Genomic DNA, 21,443 nt, shown 5'->3' with positions numbered 1-21,443 from the left:
CAGCAACTCACCCGACAATATTAGGTATTTAATAAATGCTTCTTGAAGTGAATTAACTCTGGCTCATAACCTGAGTTTCCTATTTGCCTTCTCTCCCTCATCCCCCAAATCAAATCAGATGCCAAATCCAGTCAGTTCTATTTCCAGCATCTCTCTCATATCCATCCCCCTCTCTTTGCTCAGCCATCCTGGTCTAGTGCCTCATCACCTTTTGCCTGGGTTATAACAATAGCATCTCAATTGGTTTCCTGTCTTTAATCTGTTCCCCTAACCGTGCATACTTCACATAGCTGCAAAAATAACCGTCTTAACGAAGGATTGACTATGCCACTCCCCTATTCAACAGCCTTCAGCTGGCTCCCCAATGCCGACAGGAAAAAACACAAAATCCTTAGCTTAGTTTTGAAGGTATTTTACAATCTGAGTCCACCCTATCTCTCCATCTTTATTCCATATCACTTCCCTTCATGTACTCTAAGATCCCAGACAAAACGAGGACTAGATAGTTCTCAGCCTTGTCCGGCTATCTCCAGCCTTTGTGTATACATGAAAGTCACATTCTCCATGCCTCCATGGGATACATTCCCTCCTTATCTCTGCCTACCGAGATTCTTCTCTTCCTTCTAGCCTCAGCCCAACTGTTACCTCCACTGTGAAGCCTTCCTTGCTTCTCTCCAATTCAAAGTGTTTTCTCCATACTGAAAGTTTTCTAGAACTTTGTCTGGCTCTCTCTTTTGTCCCTGTCACACTCCATCTTTTAAAAAATTATGCTTATCTGTTTACATGTCCTTTCCCTCCCTAATAAATTATAATGCTACTTGAGGGCAAGGACAATATTGGGTTTTTTTTCATTGTACCCTCAATGTTCCCAAAGCACAGTGCCTTACAAAGCACTGAAGAAATGTTTTGAAGAAATAATTGTTGAATTCTACCTAAATGCCTTGCCTTGCTGAGTGGTCCAATTCTCTTTCTTTTTTCAAATGGTTTCAGATAGACATGTTCCTCCACAAATAAAAAGGTTCACGATGCTCACAGGTTAAGCTGGAAGCCTCTCTTCAATTCCCATCATCTCTGGTCATAAATCTCAGAACATGACCACCATGTCTATCTGCCAGTCATTGCTAAGCATTTTTTCTAACTCCTTCATCAAAACGTTTTTTTTTAAAGGTCCTGACTTCAGGTAGGGGCTTATCAATTTATATAAGGCAGTAACTTATAAGACCTTAGGGCATAATGAATAGAGTGATAGACTTGGAGGCAGGAAGACCTTGGTTTGAAGCCTAGCTCAAACACTTACTAGCTATATGACACTATTAACAGTATGACCTTGAGAAAGTCATTAAATATGTCTGAACCTCAATTTCCCCTTCTATAAAATGGGAATGATAATAATGGTACCTATCACACAGGACTATTGTGAGGATCCAGTGAGATAATGGATGTAAAGCACTTCATAACCTTAAGCAATTTTTGAATGTGATTTATTATGGTGATGATTCTTATCAATTTAGTCTTCCTCAGCTAAATGCCGTCCCTTCCCAGGTAACCCAGTCCTATGGTTCCTACCTGAAGTCTACAGATGCAAGGACCTCATAGTAGTATAGGAGTTTACACTTGTGACCAGGGCTCTGCAGGGCATCTTCCACTCGAGGGAGGCTGTTGGCTGCACAGACTGAAGGAGTGGCCATCTTCCACTGAAGCAGGTAGAAACCTGGCCAGCGAGTCACGTGGGAGCCCTGAAATAGAGAGAGCTGCCACAGTGAACTCTACCTTAGGGTCCTCTCCAATCAACCCCTCCACGTAGTTGCCAAATTGATATCCCCAAAGTACAGGTCTGACCATGTCATCCCTCTAGCTGTGAATTTATTTATTCATTCATTTGTTTGTTTATTTACTTATTTATGATCATAAATTTATAAGAGCTCTTCCTTGCCACTAGGGCAAGTATAAGTGGAAAGAGCACAGAAGACTAGGGTCCAAGTCCTGTCTCTGACACAACCTACCCATGCGACCTTAGACAAGTCATGTAAGATCCCTCGGTTTCCTCATCTATAAAACAGAGGCATTGATCTAGATGGTCTGCGGTGTCTTCCCAAACTCTAGATCTACGATCCTAAAGTGCACACTCTATTGTTTAGCATTTAGAGCCCCTCAGAGTCTGCTTCCAATCTGTCTTTTCAGGCTGATTTCATATCATTCTCCCTCAACATGCCTCACGCTACAATTAAACTTGCTGTTTTTGCTTGGGATTCCCCATACACAACACCCCATCTCCAGTCTCCAGGCCTTCACATAGCCTGTCCCACATGGGTGGAATCCCCTCTGTTTCTAGGAACACCTCTTCATCACCTCCACTTCTTGGAACAAAACTTCATCCAAGGCTCTGCCCAAGTCCTTCAAGAGGTCTATCCTAATTCTGCTAGCTTTTAGACCAATAACAACAGACTGTGAATGTGTTGTATCCTCCCAGTAAATCATCAGCTCTTTGAGGACAGGGCCTCTCTCCTTTTATCTTTGTATCATCTCCAGTGCCTAGCTCAGTGCCTGGCACCTAACAGATGCTTCATTAACACTTGCTGATGTATCCCAGGGGTACTTTGACAGCCCCCAAAAGCCTCTATGAGTTCCAGTCATACTTAATTCTTCTTTTATACAACATATAGAACATATAAAATGTATAGAACCATATAGAACATAGAGACACATAAGCACTCAAAGTTGTTTGTTGTTTAACCAAATGAAATGCAGCACTGTGAAACACAGGAATGTATCACACTGCCTGGGGCAGAGCCAGACAGGAAGGACCAAAGTGAGGTTCAGGCCACAAGTCTAGGCAGTCATTAATTTTCTCCACTTAACACTGGGAGGATGAGATCTCAACAAATCAAAAAGTGGAACTAGACACCTTTCATCTACTTGAAATCAAAGTTAAAAGAAGTATGACTCCAGCTGCTGTTCCCAGCTCCCAGGGGTAGGTTGACACCCACACCTAAGCCACTTTTAATTTCCTGAACAAGGGAGCCATAGCTTGGAGAGTCAGGACCTGGGAGGATTTGGATCCCAGTGAGCCAATTTCCAGAGTTCCCAAGGGCCATGGCAGTTCTCAAGTTATTTAGCTGTTACAGTAGAAGACTGTCTCACCTGAATGCTCTCGCCTTCCCGGCAGACCAGCGGAGACTCCACACGGCTGTAATCCACTCCCAGGACCCAGCTTTGGTCAATGAGTTGTACGCTGCTCCCAGCCTTGGACTCCTTGGGTCTTGGTTCAGGTGCTTGCTTGGAGTGAAAGAGGTTGAAAACCACATCTCCCCTCAGAATGTCAAAGTCCCAGGTGATCACTGACTCACCCTCCAGAATCTCCACTGCTATCTAGACATAAAACAAGTCAGGTATAATGAGCTGGACAAGAAGAGTTTCATCTTCTCCTCCTCCTCACCCCTGCCCTGCCTCTGAAAAAGCTGCCTAGAAAAAGAGAAAAGTAGTTGGAGATATAATGACCCAACCTTTCTGACTCCCCAAGGAAGTAGGTACATCCAGTGGTGTACTGGTAAATGTTTAACAACCAGCTCTCGGTGGGGAAGTAGGGGATGCACACAGGACATACTTTTAAATTTAACCTGTATTATTAACATTTTTCCATCTCTTTCTTAAATGTAGACAGTCAACAAAATAATAAATCAAGCCCTGATTTACAGAGTTTGTAGATTTCCAAGATGTAAATGTTCACATCAAAAATTTAACAATTGGCTCTCTTAAGCCAGTCTGAGCTGGTTCCAGCACATCCCTGCGTACATCTTGCTGAGTCTTTTCGATCAGGTTCACCAGAGCAAAGAAAAGAAGAGAGTACCTCATGGGGGGCCCCTTGGAGCACACTTGCAGACTGGTAGACAGTTTCAGTCCACAGTTGGACCCTATCCGCATTCTCTTGATCCTCTTCAATCTGATAGAGGGCCTTTGGGATGATGCCCCCTTCAGGGACATTGCACTGAAAGCCAAAGACCACGTTCAGTGTCAGCATTCAGTGCCTCTACCTTACCTAGAAAGCACTTCTCAGAGCATGCCCTGTGCCCTGGACTATATGTCCTTCTCCCCTGTGACCCTCCTGCCTACTACACACACAGAGTTCTTTGTACCTCTTCCAGCTCACTCTCAAATTTCCTTAGGACCTGTTTCTATACCCTTAGGATGCTCATTGAAAGCAATCCTAAAGGTAGTTCAGTTTTCAGATTCAGAGTGACCAAAGGCATCTTGGGACCCCCATGACCCTTTCTTCAAGGATTAGAATTCAGCCATCTTATTCTACCTGGGGAGATGGAAACATCCTGGAACAGACAGGACAGGCATGCCACACCACTTTCTTTCCAATAGGCCCCACTTCCTCATCCCTCCTAGTAGACCTTCAATAGAACCCCAGTCCTACAACTCTAGGATTGAATTTTGCAATCAGGAAACAATCCTCAAAAAGCTATATTCCCAAATGCTACCTCTCTCTTAAGGACCACAGTTCAGCGATGCTAAGACCATTCTCACCAAACATTCTCCTCCTAGGAAGTCAGGAATCACATCTTTATTCAGATAATCTACAAGTCCTCCAGGGCCCTGGTAGTTGCTGCCACTGTAGATGAGGAATTTCTGCCTGGTGTTCTCATTGATAAAGGGGCTCACCTGAAAGGTAATGCAGAAGAGAATAGAGGTTTTCCACACTTCCAGGGTTTTTTGCATTGCTTCCAAAGAGTAGAGGATTACAGATTTAGAGTCGGATGAGACCTTAGATGCCATCTGGTCCAAACCCGCCTCATATAACTGAGGACCAAAGTGATGTGCCCATAGGGGCAGCTAGGTGGCACAGTGGATAGAGCACCAGCCCTGGATTCAGGAGGACCTGAGTTCAAATCTGGCCTCAGACACATAACACTTACTAGCTGTGTGACCCTGGGCAAGTCACTTAACCCCATTGCCTAGCAAAAACAAAAACAAAACAAAACAAAACAAAACAAACAAGCAAAAAAAAAAAGCCAAAGTGACATGCCCATGGTCAAACAGGTAATAAGTGGAAGAACCAGAATATGAATTCAAGATCTCTGCCTCCAAGTCCAGAACCCTTCCCATTGTTTCAGACTGCCTTCTCTAAGGTATTATTCCTGCTAGATCTGGAACTGATGCTAGATCTAACAGCTGGATGTGCCCTACTTTTTTTTTTTCCTTTTTTTTTTTGATGAGGTAATTGGGGTTAAGTGACTTGCCTGGGGTCACACAGCTAGTGAGTGTTATGTGTCTGAGGCCAGATTTGAACTCAGGTCCTCCTGACTTCAAGGCCGGAGCTCTATCCACTGCACCACCTAGCTGCCTCCCTACACTTGTGCTAAGTATGAATACAGTTGAGGATAAAAAGGGGAACTTGTCACAGCCTCCAACATCTACTCATCAGCACACATTGCTAACAAATGTTAGAGGGCTGTTTTCCAACCCTCTGCTGTTTGTCAGGATACTTGAAACTGCCATTTCTCTACCTCAGAGAGTGCTGTCACTGCTACCCAGCACTTCTGACACATCTCAGAATTGTCTCCTTATTTGTTCTATTGAGGTGGCAAATGACAGAGTAGATAGAGGGCTATATTTGGAGTCAGGAAGATCTGAGTTTGAATCTCATCTTCTGTAAGAAGTCTTTCTCAATCTCCCTTAATGCTCATGTCTTTCCTCAGTTGATTATCTCCAATTTATAATGTTGATATCTTGTTTGTACGTAATTGTTTGCATGGTATCTTCCCCATTAGACTGAGCTCCTTGAAAGCAGGGGTCTGTCTTTTGCCTCTTTATATCCCCAGTGCTTAGCACAGTGCCTGGCACATAGGAGGTACTTAATAAATGCTAGTTGACTAACTGACTGCCTCAGACACTTAGTAACTGTGTGACCCTGGGCAAGTCATTTGAGTTCACTCAGACAAATTTCCTGTGTATAAATTGAGAATAAAAATAGCACCTACCTCACAGGGTTGCTATGAGACTCAAATAAAATGATATATGAAAAGCATTTTATAAACCTTAAAGTGCTCTATAAATACTATGATTATCATCATTCATCATTGTCACATATACCTCTTACATCAGAGGAAAGAGGGCAAGCTGGCAGAAAGCTCATGGGAAAAAATCCCCAAATCCTCATAAAAATGAAATCTGGAGAGACTTGCCTCCAACCACATGGGATCTAATTCCTGTTTTCCACTCACCAATGTCCACAGCACAGGGAAAACACGAGGAGCACGCACAATAAGCAGCCGCCCCAATGTCTCTGGATAATTGTCCTCAACCACTTGAATCATCCGCAACAGGGCCTTCACCCCAGGTCTCCAGAGGTGCCGCATATTCAGCCCTTCCAGATCCACAAGGCACGTCCAGGAACTGAACCAAGGACACCAAAGAATCACCCATTACACTAGGACTTCCCTCCATCTCAGCCCTAAGCAGGCAGGACAGAGCTGGCTAAAGTCTCAAACATCTATACCTCAACAATATATAGTGATTTCCCAATTATCTCTCCTTAGATCTACCAAAGTGAGCTACAGACAGAGGAAAGAGTCTAAAAGACTCTGTATTTGAGTACGGAAAGGAGGAGAATGGGATAGAAGAGAAAAGATAGAGAAAAACAGGCCACATGATGCTTTCTGGAGATATGGTTGGTTCTTATTGTCAAGGGAAAATAGCAATCCACCCAAACACTTGCCTAATGGGGCGGCCAAGCTGATTTGTGTGCTCTTCACACCTCTTCTGTCCCTCTTCATTAACTGAAAGAATCTGAAAAGCAGAGACAGTCTTGACAGGAACTAAGCCAACAGGATACATCCAGTCCTATGCCCTCTTTTGGTCAATTCATGAGTGCACCTTCCACAACCTATAAAGTTGGCCTTAGGAACTTAGCCCATCTGAAGTCCTAAGGAAATGGTAGGGCCTTAAGAAATGATGAAAGGGATAGTTTGAGAGAAATCCGGGAAGGTTTGCATGAACTGATGCAAAGTAAAATGAATAGAACCTGAGAAACGATTCATAAAAACAAGAGCAATAAAAAAAGAAAATACCTGAAAGACTTAAGAAGTCTAATTAGCTCAATGACCAACCACAATTCCAAAAGAAGAAGGCTACCCATCTCCCAATGGGAAAGTGATGGACACAGGGTACGGAATGAAACATACATTTTTAGACATAGCCAACTTGGGAATTTGTTTGGATTGATACATATTTGTTACAAGGGTTTTGTTTTTCTTTTTTTTTCCCAGTGGTGGGAGAGTAGGGGAGGTGGAAGAGAAAAATAAATGCTTATTAACTGAAAAAATGTTATGGAAAAAAATAGAGCCACTACTCACATGCCGAAGGAGTGCCTCCTCTCCCACTGCCTTCATCAAGCCCTTTGTATCCATCTGGCCAAGACGCAGGATATAGAGAGGGCGGCCATCTTTGTAAAAGAGACCATGTAAAGAGAAGAGAAGATAATTCAGTAATACTTCTCCCTTCTGTCTTACTCCTCCACCCCCAAAATCTAGGAGAATAGCAAGGACACTGGTGAGAAGCAGAGGACTCTACTGCTGCTAATATAGTCTCTAGATTCTACCCATAGAGACTGCTCAAAGTTTGGAACAAGTCACAGAAAAGGGCCCAGTCAATCTTAGGCTTATAGGAAATAACCCATGCTAGTAGAAAAAATTTTGACCCTGGAGCCAAAGAAGAGGAGTTCTAGTGCCAATTCCACTGCTCTTTTCCTTTTTTTTTTTTTTGGCTAGGCAATGGGGTTAAGTGACTTGCCAAGGGTCACACAGCTAGTAAGTATTGTGTCTGAGGCCAGATTTGAACTCAGGTCCTCCTGAATCCAGGGCCAGTGCTCTATCCACTGGGCCACCTCACTGCCCCTCCACTCCTCTTTTTCTATGCTTTGTTTTCCTTTTTCAGAGGATGGAAGGATCAGCTTTGCCATTTCACAACTCCCTGGTAGAGGTAGTGGGGGAAGGGAAGAGGTTCAGAAAGAAAAAAAATATATAAGTTGATAATATGAAGAGTGTTCCCAAAACCAATGAAATCAAGAAGTTAGGAACCAATCCATTTCCCCTTAGCAGCTCTGCTGAGGCTAACAAAATGGCTTTGAGAATACCACTGGGGAACTTGGGGTCAAGTTCCCCACACCAGAGTCCCACGTTTTCTCTCTTTGCTATACTATCAGGGGAAACTGAAAGTTTGGAAGACATGTAAAATGGCAAACCTCTATCCTGGTAGTGCCAGCCACCTGCATAGAACTCTTCCAGGAGGGGTGGGGGCCTCCATGTCTGAAGGATGTAGTCCACTTGGTGCTGCTTTCGCCAGTTCAAGGACTGGCACAACATCTCCCGGGCCTTTTCAAAGTGAAAGTCTCGAGCCCTCAAGAATCGAAGAATGTGCTCATCTTTGGGAATCTGTGGGAGGGAAGGAGGAGAAAAGAGTCCAGAAAGCTGCCCAAATTAACACAACCTTTCAGGCCTTGGTCTCCTTCAAGAGACTCAAGGAGCATCATGGTATAGTGGTGGTGAAAGTACTGGACTTGGAGGCAAGAAGACCTATTTTCAAATCCTGCTTCTGACACTTATAAGCTGTGATCCTGAGCAAACCATTTAGCCTCTTTAAGCAGCAAGTTGCTTCATCTGTAAAATAAGAAAGTTGGATTCAGTGGTCTCTTTTAACTCTAAATCTATTATCCTAGGATTCCCTAAGCCACCCACTTGTAAAGAAGGCTGCTTTGTCACTCAATCCTAAGGTGTGGGTGAGAGACTCACAATCAGCAGGCTTTTCTACCACTCTAGATTATAAAAACTCTAGAAAACTTAGGGCCATGTGTGGTGCAACTGGTGATTTCTCTGCCTCAGCTGTAGATGAGGAAGGGGCAACCTTTCTTTGGAGTTCTAAGATCATTCTCCTTTAAAAAAAAAAAAAGAAAATGATGGAACAAAAATGGTTAGCAGGGAATGGACAAGAGAGCCAGGCCCAATGGAACTATATCTTTGCATTCTGAAAGAATTGACAAGTATGATTGCTGAGAAGCTGTTGGTAAATGGGAGGGGAGGGAGGGTTGTAAATTTTAAAATTTATTTTAAACTTAAACACAAAATGAGAAAAGAAAAAAAATTGTCATGTATACAACAAAACACAAGAGAGAATTCAGTATAAAATAATAAATTTCCATTTTAACAAGACCTATATAATAAATACTACACATTGTTTTCAAAGCTGCCCAGGTTTTCTTTGCTTCCTTCTAGGTTTTCTTTTGTTCTCTGCTGTGCACTTCTTACCTTATTTTACCCCCTCCCTTCCCACCCCACCCTAAAGAAGGCTACAATTAAACATGAATACATACATACGTATACATACATATATATATATATATATATACATATACACATAGATATCCATAAATACATACATATATATATATATATACACACTCATACACATGCATGTACTATGCTTATTTACACTTGTTATCTCTCTGAAGGTAGATAGTGTCTTCCTTCACAAGTCTAACCTTTTCCATGTTTTTCTAAATCAATCAGTTCATCATTTCCTATACCACAGCATTATTCCAACCCAATCACATTCTATAAGTCCAGGACAAATATGGTAAGCCTCACCATGCTAAGGAGGATGGAACTGACCTAGGTCAAAAACAGAGCAAGTCAAAGTGCCTATGCTGATCAGTAGTAGGATTGGGCCTGTGAGTGGCTACATAGACCATCAGAGAGACCCAGTCTTAAAAAAAAAAAAGACCTTGGCAAATGTCTCAAGGAAGAAGGTCAAAAGAAAGCAAAACTGGGAGAATAAAATGCAAAATGTCTATTCTACAAAGGGCATGATGGCTTTTTAAGTATTCAAAGGATTGTAATATGGAAAAGGGATCAGACTTGGCCAGTTTACTCCCCTCCTCTCCCTCCTCCCCCAACCCCTAGGGAAAAACTGTGAACAATGAGTGGAAATCACAGAGGCAGATTTAGGATCCACTTAAGGAAAACTTCCTTCCTAATAATGAGAGCTAGCCAAAAGCAAGATGGGCTATCTCAGGAGGTAATAGCTTCCCCTCATCAGAGGTCTTCAAGAAGAGGCTGGTTGACGAGTATTGGGGGATGAAGAGAGTATTCTGTCTAACGAATGAGTTGGGCTAAATAGCTCTGAAGTAGTTTCTAGCATGTTTTCTCTGACTTTTTGCTGTTTTCCAAAAGAATATTTCTCCTCATTTCATTTGCTGACGAAGATGGAAAAAAATACGTATGACCCTGAGAAGAGCAGTTTAGATCCATGCTTTAGAAGGAGGAGGAGAAGGGAAAGGAATAAATGAATGAATGAAGACTGGTTGAATGAATGAAAAAAAGCATTTATTAAGCACTTACTATGTACCAAGTACTAGGCTAAGTCCTGGGGATACAAACAGAAAAAGAAGGGGCAACTAGGTGGCATAGTGGATAGAGCACCGGCCCTGGATTCAGGAGGACCTGAGTTCAAATCTGGCCTCAGACATATAACACTTACCAGCTGTGTGACCCTGGGCAAATCACTTAACCCCATTGCCTAGCCAAAAAAAAAAAACCAGAAAAAGAAGACAACATATCTGTAAAGGGTTTGGTTTTTTCTTTCTTTCTTATTGTATGGGTGTTGGGGATGAGGTATAGGAGAGAGAGAATATGAACCTGAAAATAAAATTAAACTGAATTTTTAAAAAAAGATAATGAAAAAAAAAGAAAAGAAAAAGGTCCTGCTCTCATGGAGCTAACACTGTCATAGAGGGAGACAAAGCATATAGGAGGGTTCAGCTAGAGGGCAGATGGAAAAGCCAGAGGTCCTAAGGGTTCAGCATCAAGCAGGAGAGCAAGGCCCAGGAGTCCTTAAAAGCCCTTAAGAGAGGGGAAGGGAGGGGAAGAGGAAGAAGACAATTGCTTTCATTCCTGAATACATTTTGTTGATTGGGTTCCCCGAGATTCCTGTCAGAATTCATTTCACCATAATTCCACCATCATGGTAGTCAAAAATGACCAAAAGGTCACAGTAACATATAACACAGCATACAATATAGAACCCATGATTGCTTGTGCCTTCTGAGTTCTATTTACCTCTCTATCACCTTCCGGACCCCAGACACTGTCAAGGAAGGGTACTCAGCTGTTGCAGAATGGTGGTCCCAACTGCTGCTCCTAGTTTTGACCCAGCCCTCAAAGGCAGATAGGAATAAATATACCCTACCAAGAGAGGTTTTTACACATCCCAAAGAAGCAGGCTATATAAACCCTTACCTTTTCCTGACTTCTAATCCTCTGCTTCTGACCAAGAGGATCAAATGAGATATTTGTAGCGCAGTGCCTGGCACACATATACAGCTATCATCATCATTATTGTTGTTGTTTAAGACATACCCAAAGTACAATGAAAATTTGAGTTTCTATGTTCCAGACTGTCCACAGTCCGGTTCTTCCTATGTATCTTTCTGAAACATGTATACTACTGCCCAAGCAATGTTCCTCATATGATTCTTTGAACATGTCACTTGTCTGTACGAAAACCTTCATAGATTCTGCATTACATAACAGTACCGCAACCAAAAAAACCAACAATAACAATAATGGAATTTTATACGGTGTTTTAGAGTGTACGAAGGGCTTTACATATATTAGGTCACTTATGCCTCACAACCACCCTGGAGGAAGGTATTAAAAAAAATCAAGTCTTACCAAACCAAGTCCACACTCCTAAGCCTAACACTCATGGCTTAGACATAGTCTCCCTTCCTCTCTAGGCTTATCAAATTCTACTCCTCTTTGTGAATTCTATTTCCGGTCAAACTAAACTATTTACCCTCTCCCTGCTCATTCTCACGTCTACGTCTTTGTTCTTGCCTGTCCTCTATGTTCAAAAGGAACTCCTCCCTGGTATCCATCTGTTGAAACTCCTCTCTTCCTCCAAGCCCCAGCTCAGATCACCCCCTAGCCAAAAATGATCACTTCTTCCTCAAATTTCTGGCACAATTTGTCTAGTCATCTCCTTTGTACTTACATTCTGCCCTGTTTTTATGATCAGCACACGTTTTAATCTCTCAACGTCACTGTAAGATCCTCAAGGACAGCGACTGTATTTTACTTCACTTTTGCATCTCCAGCACCTGGAGTATGTGTTTTGCACACAATAGGTGTTTCATTGATGTTTGAAAGCCAAGATCACTAAGCAAAGTAAGGCCCTTTAGGCACTCACCTTTCCTTTATGTGTTTCCTGTAACCACTGGCGGAGTCTGATCAAGCAGCTCTCCTGCATGGGGGTGAGATGCCCCAAATACTGCTCAATGTAGTCTGTGTCTAGCTTGTCAGCTGAAAGGAAAAGAGTGGTATCATAGGACAATCAGTAACGGACAGGAAAGGGGGAAGTATAATATTGCAGAAAATATGCTAGGCTAAGAATCAGGGAACTTGGTCTCTATTTCCAATTCTGCCACAAATTAGCTGCATCACCTTGGTCAAGTCACTTCGCTCCTTACTACCCAGTTTCTTCATCAATAAGAAGAGGCAGTGGGAGAACCAAGAAGGCAGAGTAAGGAAGCATTCTGGTGGAGCCCTCCCAATATTCCCCTCTAAACAACTTTAAAATAATATGTCAAATTGAATTGTAAAGCAGCATAACCAACAAAAAGTTGAGGGGAATAGGTTAAATATGCAAGACACAGTAGTCAATGACTATAGTAATCTATTATTTGATAAACCCAAAGACCCCAGCTTTCTTGGAAAAAAACTGCTGGGAAAACTGGAAAAGAGTATGGCAGAAACTAGGCATAGACCCAAATCTCACACCATATACCAAAATAAAGTCAAAATGGGTTCAGGACTTAGATATAAAGGCTGATACCATAAATAAACTGGGAGAACAAGGAATAGTTTACCTATAAGATCTATGGAGAACAGAAGAATTCATGACCAAACAGGAGATAGAGAACATTATGAAAACCAAAATGGATAATTTTGATTACATTAAATTGAAAAGTTTTTGCACAAACAAAGACAATGCAACTAAGATTACAAGGAAGGTAGAAAATTGGGAAAGAATTTTTATAACCAGTCTTTCTGATAAAGGCCTCATTTCTAAAATATATAGAGAATTAAGACAAATTTATAAGAACACAAGCCATTCCCCAATTGATAAATGGTCAAAGGACATAAACAGACAGTTCTCAGGTGAAGAAATTAAAGCCATCTATAGTCATATGAAAAAATGCTCTAAATCATTATTGATTAGAGAAATGCAAATCAAAACAACTCTGAGGTACCACATCACACCTATCAGATTGGCCAACATGACAAAACAGGAAAATGATAAATGTTGAGAGGATGTGGGAAAATTGGAACGCTAATACATTGTTGGTGGAGTTGTGAAATGATCCAACCATTTTGGAGAACAATTTGGAACTATGCCCAAAGGGCTACAAAAATGTGCATACCCTTTGATCCAGCAATAGCACTTCTAGGGCTATATCCCAAAGAGATCAAACAAATGGGAAAAGGACCCACATGTACAAAAATATTCATAGCAGCTCTTTTTGTGGTGGCAAAGAATTGGAAATTGAGAGGATGCCCATCAATTGGGGAATGGCTGAGCAAGTTGTGGTATATGAATGTAATGGAATACTATTGTGCTATAAGAAATGATGAACAGGCTGACTTCAGAAAAACCTGGGAAGACTTATATGGTCTGATGCTGAGTAAAATGAGCAGAACCAAGAGGACTTTGTATACAATAGCAGCCCGTTATGCAATGACTAAGAATGTTAAACTGAACCCTTCTCAGCATTACGAGGATCTAAGACATCTCCAGAGGCCTCGGGATGGAAAATGCTGTCCACATCCAAAGAAAGAACTATGGAAGTTGAATCGCTCTCACTTATTTTTACCTTCAGTTGAGTTTTGTTTCATCTTTCTGATGGTTCCTCCTATTGGTTTTAATTTTTACTTACAACTTCACTAATGTGAAAATGTGTTTAATGGGTATGTAAATGTAAAGCCTATGTCAGAATGTGCGCCGTCTTGGGGAGGGTGGGTGGGAGAGAAAAAGGGAGAAAAAATTTTCAACTCAAAAGCATATGGAAAAAAAAAATTAAAAAGAAAATAAAAAGAAAAAAAAAAGAAAAAAAAGTTGAGGGGAGACATTTTTCCAGTCCAAGACAACTTAGGGAGTAAAAAGAAGAGTTCTGTGCCACTAGGGTAGGAGCTGACTGGGTCAGTGACATCAACTGTGGGCCCTGGAGGCTGTGGCAGCAGCAGCAGCTACCCCAGGAGCACTCATTACCCAGAGATGGTAAAGGTATTTAACACTGAATGAAATACTAAAATAGTGAAGCCCCCTCAGTGTAGTATAGGAGCTGACCCCTCCCTACATTTCTCAGAAGCTGCCTTGCTGAGAAAGCAGAGGGTCATAAGCAGATCAGGTGACAGAGCCACATCCTGCTCACCCAGATTCTACCCCTCCTCAGACCCCCCCTCCCTAGTTATTAAGCAAACCGTTCCTTGTTTTGCACCCTTTTTGTCACCTTGCTGCTGGGGAGAAGTTCCCGCACTTAGACTGTGAGCTGCGAAGCCCAGCCAATGGGAAGAGCCAGTGGGTGGGCAGGGGTTCTGTGTTAGGGTCTATATAAACTTGTTCTGAGCTATACGCCCTTGCACCTTCTCCCTGACATCATCTTGAGCGTCACAGAGAGTGTCCTTTCTCATGAGAAAGCAATATAACTCCTTTTTGCCTTTCTTAAGAAAAGTCTCTGACTGATTATTACAAGGGGGTTACAAACACCCCATACAACACCTAGTCAGAAAGAGATTACAGGGGATGCCTGTGCTAGCACTGAGTGCAGGACTGGGCACCGTTTGGCAATGCCACTGCCCGCTACCCAATTCTGGGTGGCAGTTCCAGAGTAGAGAGGAGCTTCAGTTAGTCATAAGGGAACATGGCCCCTTCTTAGTTAAGAACCAGAACACAGAGCAGGAGAGCAGTGACCACACCTCTCCCCAGATCACACCATCTTGGAAGCAATGAAAACTTACAGACCCCCAGAACTATCTGTGAAAACAGCAGGATAAAAAAGCCTGAAGCTTGGGACAATAATCCCTCACCCCCAGAGCAGCAGAGCCCAATGCTAACATAAATTCCAAAGTCAAGAAACAGACTGAAAAAATGAACAAACAACAACAAAAAAGAACATGACTATAAAAAACTACTATGGAGGTCAGAAAACTCAAGCACAAACTCAGAGGAAGACAATGACATGAAAACATCTACAAGCAAAGCCTCAAAGAAAAAATGCAAATTAGACACGGGCCCAACAAGAATTCCTAAAAGAGCTAAAGAATTTTTTTAAAAAAAAAATTGTTTTAAAAATCAAATAAGAGATGTAGAGGAAAAACTGGGAAAAGAAATGAGAGGAATGAAATAAATTATGAAGAAATAATTAACAACTATAAAGGAATGGAGAATGTATAATATGATATTCTAGAAGGCAAAAGAGCTAGAATTGCAACCAAGAAAAACCTACTCATCAAAACTGAGTATAATCCTTTAGGGAAAAAGTAGATATTTAATGAACTAGAAGACTTCCAGACATTCCTGATAAAAAGACCAGAGCTGAATAACACAAGACTCAAGAGAGGCATAAAAAGGTAAACATGAATGAGAAACCATGAGGAACTTAGTAAGGTTAAAATGTTAACATCCTCAAATGGGAAGATGATATATATAATTCCCAAGAACTTTATCATCATTAGAGGAGTTGGAAGGAGTCTACTTAGATAGAGGCCATGGTTTTAAGCCTATTATGTTGGGATGCTCTCAAAAGAAAAGTGGAAGGCTGATAAAGAAGGATGTATTGAGAAAAGGGGGAAAGAAGAGAAGGAATGGAGAAAATTATCTCATAAAAGAGGTTCACAAGGAAGAGTTTTCACAACGAGGTTGGGAGTGAGCAATGCTTAAACCTCATTTTCATTTTAACTTGTTCAAAGAGGGGAGAATATATACAAACTCATCTGGGTATAGAAATCCATATTACGACAGGGGGAAGTAGGAAAGGAAGAAGCTAAAAGAAAGGAGAGGACTGATATGAGGGACAGCAAACTAAGAGAGGCCAATAGTCAGAAGCAAAACAGACTTTTAAGGAGGGATAGGGTAAAAAAGGGAGAGAAAAAAACAGAAGAGAATAAGATGAAGGGAAACACATAGTAATCATAACTATGAATGTGAATGAGATGAACTCACCCATAAAATGGAAGTGGATAGCAGGACAGATTAGAAATCAGAACCCAACAACATGTTGTTTATAAGAAACACATTTTAAACAGAGAGACACACAGAATAAAACTAAGGGGCTGGATGAAAATCTACTATGCTTCAGCTGATGTAAAAAAGGCAGGGGCTAGAATCATGATCTCAGAAAAAGTAAAAGTAAAAACAGACATAATTAAAAGACATAATCAGAGGAACTGCATTTTGCTAAAAGGTAGCATAAACAATGGGCAGTTAGGTGGCACAGTGGATACAGCACCAGGACTGGCAGCAAGAATACCTGAGTTCAAATCCAGCCTCAGACACTCACTAGCTATGTGACTTATCCTGGACAAGTCACTTAACCCTCTTTCCCTCAGTTCCTCAACTGTAAAATGAGCTGGAGAAGGAAACAGCAAACCATTCCAGTATCTTTGCCAAGAAAACCCCAAATGGAGTCATAAACAGTTGGACACAACTAAAAAATGACTAAATAACAACAAGCATAGACAATGAAGTAACATCAATACTAAACATACATGTACCAAATGGTATGCCATCCAAATTCTTAAAAGAAAAGCTAAATGAAAAATAGGAGGAAATAGCAAAACTATGCTAGTGAGGACCTCAATTTACCCCTCTCAGAACTAGATATATCTAACCATAAAATAAAAAAGAAGTTAAGGAGATGAATAGGATTTTAGAAAAGTTAGAGAAGATAGATCTTTGGAGAAAACTGATTGCGAATAGAAGGGAGCATACCTTTTTCTCAGCTGTACATGGCACCTTCACAAAAAAACTGATCAGTTATTAAAATTTTAAAAACTCACAAAAGCAAAAATATTAAATATCAAATGTACCCTCTTCAGATAATGATGCAATAAAAATTCCATTCAATAAAGATCCTTGGAAGCATAGATTAAAAATTAATTGGAAACTAAATAATCTAACCCTAAAGAATGAATGGGTCAAAGAACAAATCATAGGGGCAGCTAGGTGGTGCAGTGGATAGAGCACCGGCCCTGAAGTCAGAAGGACCTGAGTTCAAATCTGGCCTCATAGCAAACACTTGACACTTACTAGCTGTGTGACCCTGGGCAAGTCACTTAACCCCAATTGCCTATTAAAAAAAAAAGAACAAATCATAGAAACAATTAATAATTCCATTAAAGATAATGATGACAGTGAGACAATATACCAAAATATGTGGGATGCAGCTGAAGCAGTACTTAAGGGAAAATCTGTAACTCTAAACACATCAATAAAAGAAAGAGAAGATCAATAAATTGAGCATTCAACTAAAAAAAAACCTTAGGAAAGAATTAAAAACACTCAATTAAACACCAAGAAGAAATCTTTTTTAAAGAAATCTTAAAAATCAAAAAAGAGATTAATAAAATTGAAAGTCAAAAAACTATTGAATTAATAATAAAACTAGGAGCTGGTTTTATTGGGGGGGGAACAAAAATAGATAAACCATTGGTGAATTTGATTTTTTCACATTAAGTATTTTATTTTCTTCCCAATTACATGTCAAGATAATTTTTAGCATTCATTTTCACAAGATTTTGAATTCCAAATATTTCTCCCTCCCCTATTCCAAAAATGATAGGCAATCTGATACATTATATATGTGCTATCAGGTAGAACATATTTCCATATTAGTCACAGTTGTAAAAGAAGAAACAGATCAAAAAGGAGAAAAAAAAACACAGAAAAAAATAAAACAAGTGGAAAAAAGTATGCTTCAATCTGCATTCAGAGTCTATCAGTTCTTGAACTGGATATGGACAGCATTTTCCCTCATAAGTCCTTTGTACTTATCCTGGAACACTGTGTTGTTAAGAAGAGCTGAATTATTTATAATTTATTATAAATGCTGCTGATACTGTGTACAATGTTCTCCCGTTTCTGTTCATTTCACTTTGTATCACTTCGTACAAGTTTTTCTTGGTTTTTCTGAAATCTGGCTGTTTATCATTTCTTATTGCACAATAGCATTCCAAAATATTCATATACCACAGCTTGTTTAGCCATTCCCTCAATTGATGGGCATCCCCACAATTTGCAACATTTTGACACCATGAAAAGGAATGCTATAAACATTTTTGTACATGTAAGTCCTTTTCCCTTTTTTATGATCTCTTTGGGATACAGACCTAGTAGTGGTATTGCTGGATCACAATTTGATTGCCCTTTGGGCACAGTTCCAAATTGCTCTTCAAAATGGTTGGATCAATTCACAACTCCACCAACAGTGCATTAGTGTCTCAATTTTCTCACATCTTCATCAACATCTATTATATTCTTTTTTTGTCATATTAGCCAATCTGATAAGTGTGAGGTGGTACCTCAGAGTTGTTTTAATTTGCATTTCTCTAATCAAAAGTGATTTAGAGCACTTCTTCATATACCTATAGAGAGTTTTGATTTCTTCATCTGAAAACTGCCTGTTCATGTTCTTTGACCATTTATCAATTAGGGAATGGCTTGTATTCTTATAAATTCAGTTCTTTCTATATTTTAGAAATTACACCTTTATCAGAGATATTTGCTGTGAAGATTGTTTCTTTCTGCTTTCCTTCTACTCTTGGTTGCATTGGTTTTATTTGTGCAAAAGATTTTTAATTTAATATAATCAAAATTACCTATTTTACATTTTGTAATGCTTTCTATCTCATCTGGCATGAACCTATAACTCACTTAACTTCTCCTTTCAGAATCTGAATGCAACACCACTTGGCACATATATGTTTAGCACTGATATTTCTTCATTGTCTATGGTACCTTTTATCAAGATGTAGTTTCCTTCCTCATCTCTTTTAATTGGGTCTATTTTTGCTTTTGCTTTGTCTGAAATCAGGATTTCTACTCCTGCTTTTTTTTTTACTTCAGCTAAAGCATAATAGATTCTGCTTCAGCCCCTCACTTTTACTTTGTGTGCATCTCTCTGCTTCAAGTGTGTTTCTTGTAAACAAAATATTGTAGGATCCTGGTTTTTGATTCACTCTGCTATCTGCTTCCATTTTATGGGAGAGTTCATCCCATTCACACTCACAGTTATGATTACTAACTTCATATTTCCCTCCATCCTATTTTTTCTCCTGTTTGTCCTCTCTCTCCCTTCACCCCTTCCTTCTTCACCAGTGTTTTGCTTCTGTCTACCACTTCCCCTGATCACCTTCCCTTCTGTCAGTCTCTCCCCTCCCCCTCTTACTTAATCTCCTCCCCTCCTACTTTCCTATTGGGTAAGACAGATTTCTATATTCAACTGATCGTGTATATTATTCCCTCTTTGAGCCAATACTGATGAAAGTAAGGTTCAAGCAAAGCAATGCCCTTTCCCCCCCCCTCCCATCTTCCCATTGATTGTAATAGGCTTTTCATCCCTCTTCATGTGAAATAATTTATCTCATTCTCCCTTCCTTCTGCACCTTTTCTTGTCCCTTAGTTATTTTTATGTCATTCCCTCAAATTTACCTTGTACTCGTATCTTCTGTCTATGTATATTCCTTCTAGCTTTACTATTAGTGGTACAATTTTTAAGAATTACAAGAATCATCTTCTCATGTAGGGATATAAACAGTTTAGCTCCAATGAATACCTTATGCTTTCTTTCCCCTTTTCCCCTTTTTAGGCTTCTCTAGGGTCTTGATATTGGAGATCAATTTTTTGTTCATTTCTGGCCTTCTCTTTATAAAAGCTTGAAATTCTTCTATTTCATTGAATGACCACTCTCACCTTGAAGCATTATGCTTAATTTCACTGAGGAAGTGATTCTTGGTTGTAGTCCTAGCTCCTTTGCCTTCCAGAATATCATGTTCCATGACCTCTGATCTTTTAATGTTGCAGCTGCTAAGTCTTGTGTAATCCTGATTGTGGCTTCCTGATATTTGAATTCTTTCTTTCTGGACACTAGCAGTATTTTTTCCTTGACCTGATAGTTCCATTATTTGGCTATAATGTTCCTTTGGAGTATTTATTTTGGGATCTGTTTCCTGAGGTGATTAGTGGATTCTTTCAATACTTATTTTGCCCTCTGGTTCTAGGTTATCAGGGAAGTTTTCCTTGATAAATTTTTTTTTTTGGTGAGGCAATTGGGGTTAAGTGACTTGCCCAGAGTCACACAGCTAGTGAGTGTTATGTGTCTGAGGCTAGATTTGAACTCAGGTCCTCCTGACTCCAGGGTCAGTGCTCTATCCACTGAGGATAATTTCTTGAAAGATGCTGTCCAGGTCCCCCTTTTGATTATGGCTTTCAGGTAGTCCAGTGATTCTGACACTGTCTCTCCTGGATCTATTTTCCAGGTCACTTGTTTTTCTCACGAGGTATTTTATATTTTCTTCTATGTTTTTTTTCCATTCTTTTGAATTTATTTGATTCAGTCTTGATGTCTCATATACTCATTAGCTTCCATTTGCTCAATTCTAACTTTTAAAGAGTTGTTTTTCTCAGTTAACTTTTGTACTTCCTTTTCCATTTGGCTAATTATACTTTTCATAACAGCTCTTTTTTTTTTCCCTTGGTGAGGCAATCAGGGTTAAGTGACTTGCCCAGAGTCACACAGCTAGTGAGCATCATGTGTCTGAGGCAGGATTTGAACTCAGGTCTTCCTGACTACAGGGCTGGTGCTTTATCCACTGTGCCATCTAGCTGCCCCTGCCAACTGTACTTTTTAAGGAGTTGTTTTCTTCAGTGGATTTCTGTATCTCCTTTTCCATCTGGCTAATTCTAATTTTTAAGCAGTTGTTTTCTGTTTCCAGGCTATTGACTCTTTTTTCATAATTCTTTTGCATCACTATCATTTATATTCTCAATTTTTTTCTACCTCTCTTATATGATTTCTAAGCTCCTTTTTGAGCTCTTCTATGAGTTCTTTCTGGGCTGGAGACCACTTCCCATTTTTCTTTGGGGTTTTACCCATAGGTGTTTTGACATTGTTGTCTTCTGAGCTTGTGTCTTGATCTTCCCTGTCACCATGACAACTTTCTATGGACAGATTCTTTTTTGTTGTTTTTTGCCCATCTTTTTTAGCCTTTTCCCTTCCTTTTAAATTTGAGGTCTGCTCCCGGGCAGAGGGGCACTGTCTCAGGCTTCTTGTGCTAGGGGCTGCAAGCCTGGTACAGCACTGATGTTTCCCTGAGGCCCACAGTGGACCC

General features: G+C 40.3%; 1 protein-coding gene across 1 annotated transcript in view; it reads right to left on the bottom strand.

Moving 5' to 3' along the window:
* Positions 1 to 21,443, bottom strand: part of SEC14L5 (SEC14 like lipid binding 5) — an 82,599-nt gene that overhangs the window by 7,154 nt on the left and 54,002 nt on the right. Inside the window, exons 7-15 of the mRNA XM_020979684.2 lie at positions 12,247 to 12,359; positions 8,246 to 8,435; positions 7,359 to 7,447; positions 6,722 to 6,792; positions 6,228 to 6,399; positions 4,531 to 4,665; positions 3,848 to 3,985; positions 3,142 to 3,369; positions 1,567 to 1,736 (exon numbers count right to left, since the gene is read on the bottom strand). Of these exons, the coding sequence (XP_020835343.1) occupies positions 1,567 to 1,736; positions 3,142 to 3,369; positions 3,848 to 3,985; positions 4,531 to 4,665; positions 6,228 to 6,399; positions 6,722 to 6,792; positions 7,359 to 7,447; positions 8,246 to 8,435; positions 12,247 to 12,359 (1,306 nt within the window). The remainder of the gene's footprint in view (positions 1 to 1,566; positions 1,737 to 3,141; positions 3,370 to 3,847; positions 3,986 to 4,530; positions 4,666 to 6,227; positions 6,400 to 6,721; positions 6,793 to 7,358; positions 7,448 to 8,245; positions 8,436 to 12,246; positions 12,360 to 21,443) is intronic.

Source organism: Phascolarctos cinereus, unplaced genomic scaffold (assembly GCF_003287225.1).
Source record: "Phascolarctos cinereus isolate Bilbo 61053 unplaced genomic scaffold, phaCin_HiC Scaffold_4;HRSCAF=312, whole genome shotgun sequence".
In the NCBI taxonomy this organism is placed as follows: domain Eukaryota; kingdom Metazoa; phylum Chordata; class Mammalia; order Diprotodontia; family Phascolarctidae; genus Phascolarctos; species Phascolarctos cinereus.
The sequence above is the reverse complement of the archived record's forward strand: the minus strand, read 5'-3'. Positions and strand labels throughout refer to the sequence as shown.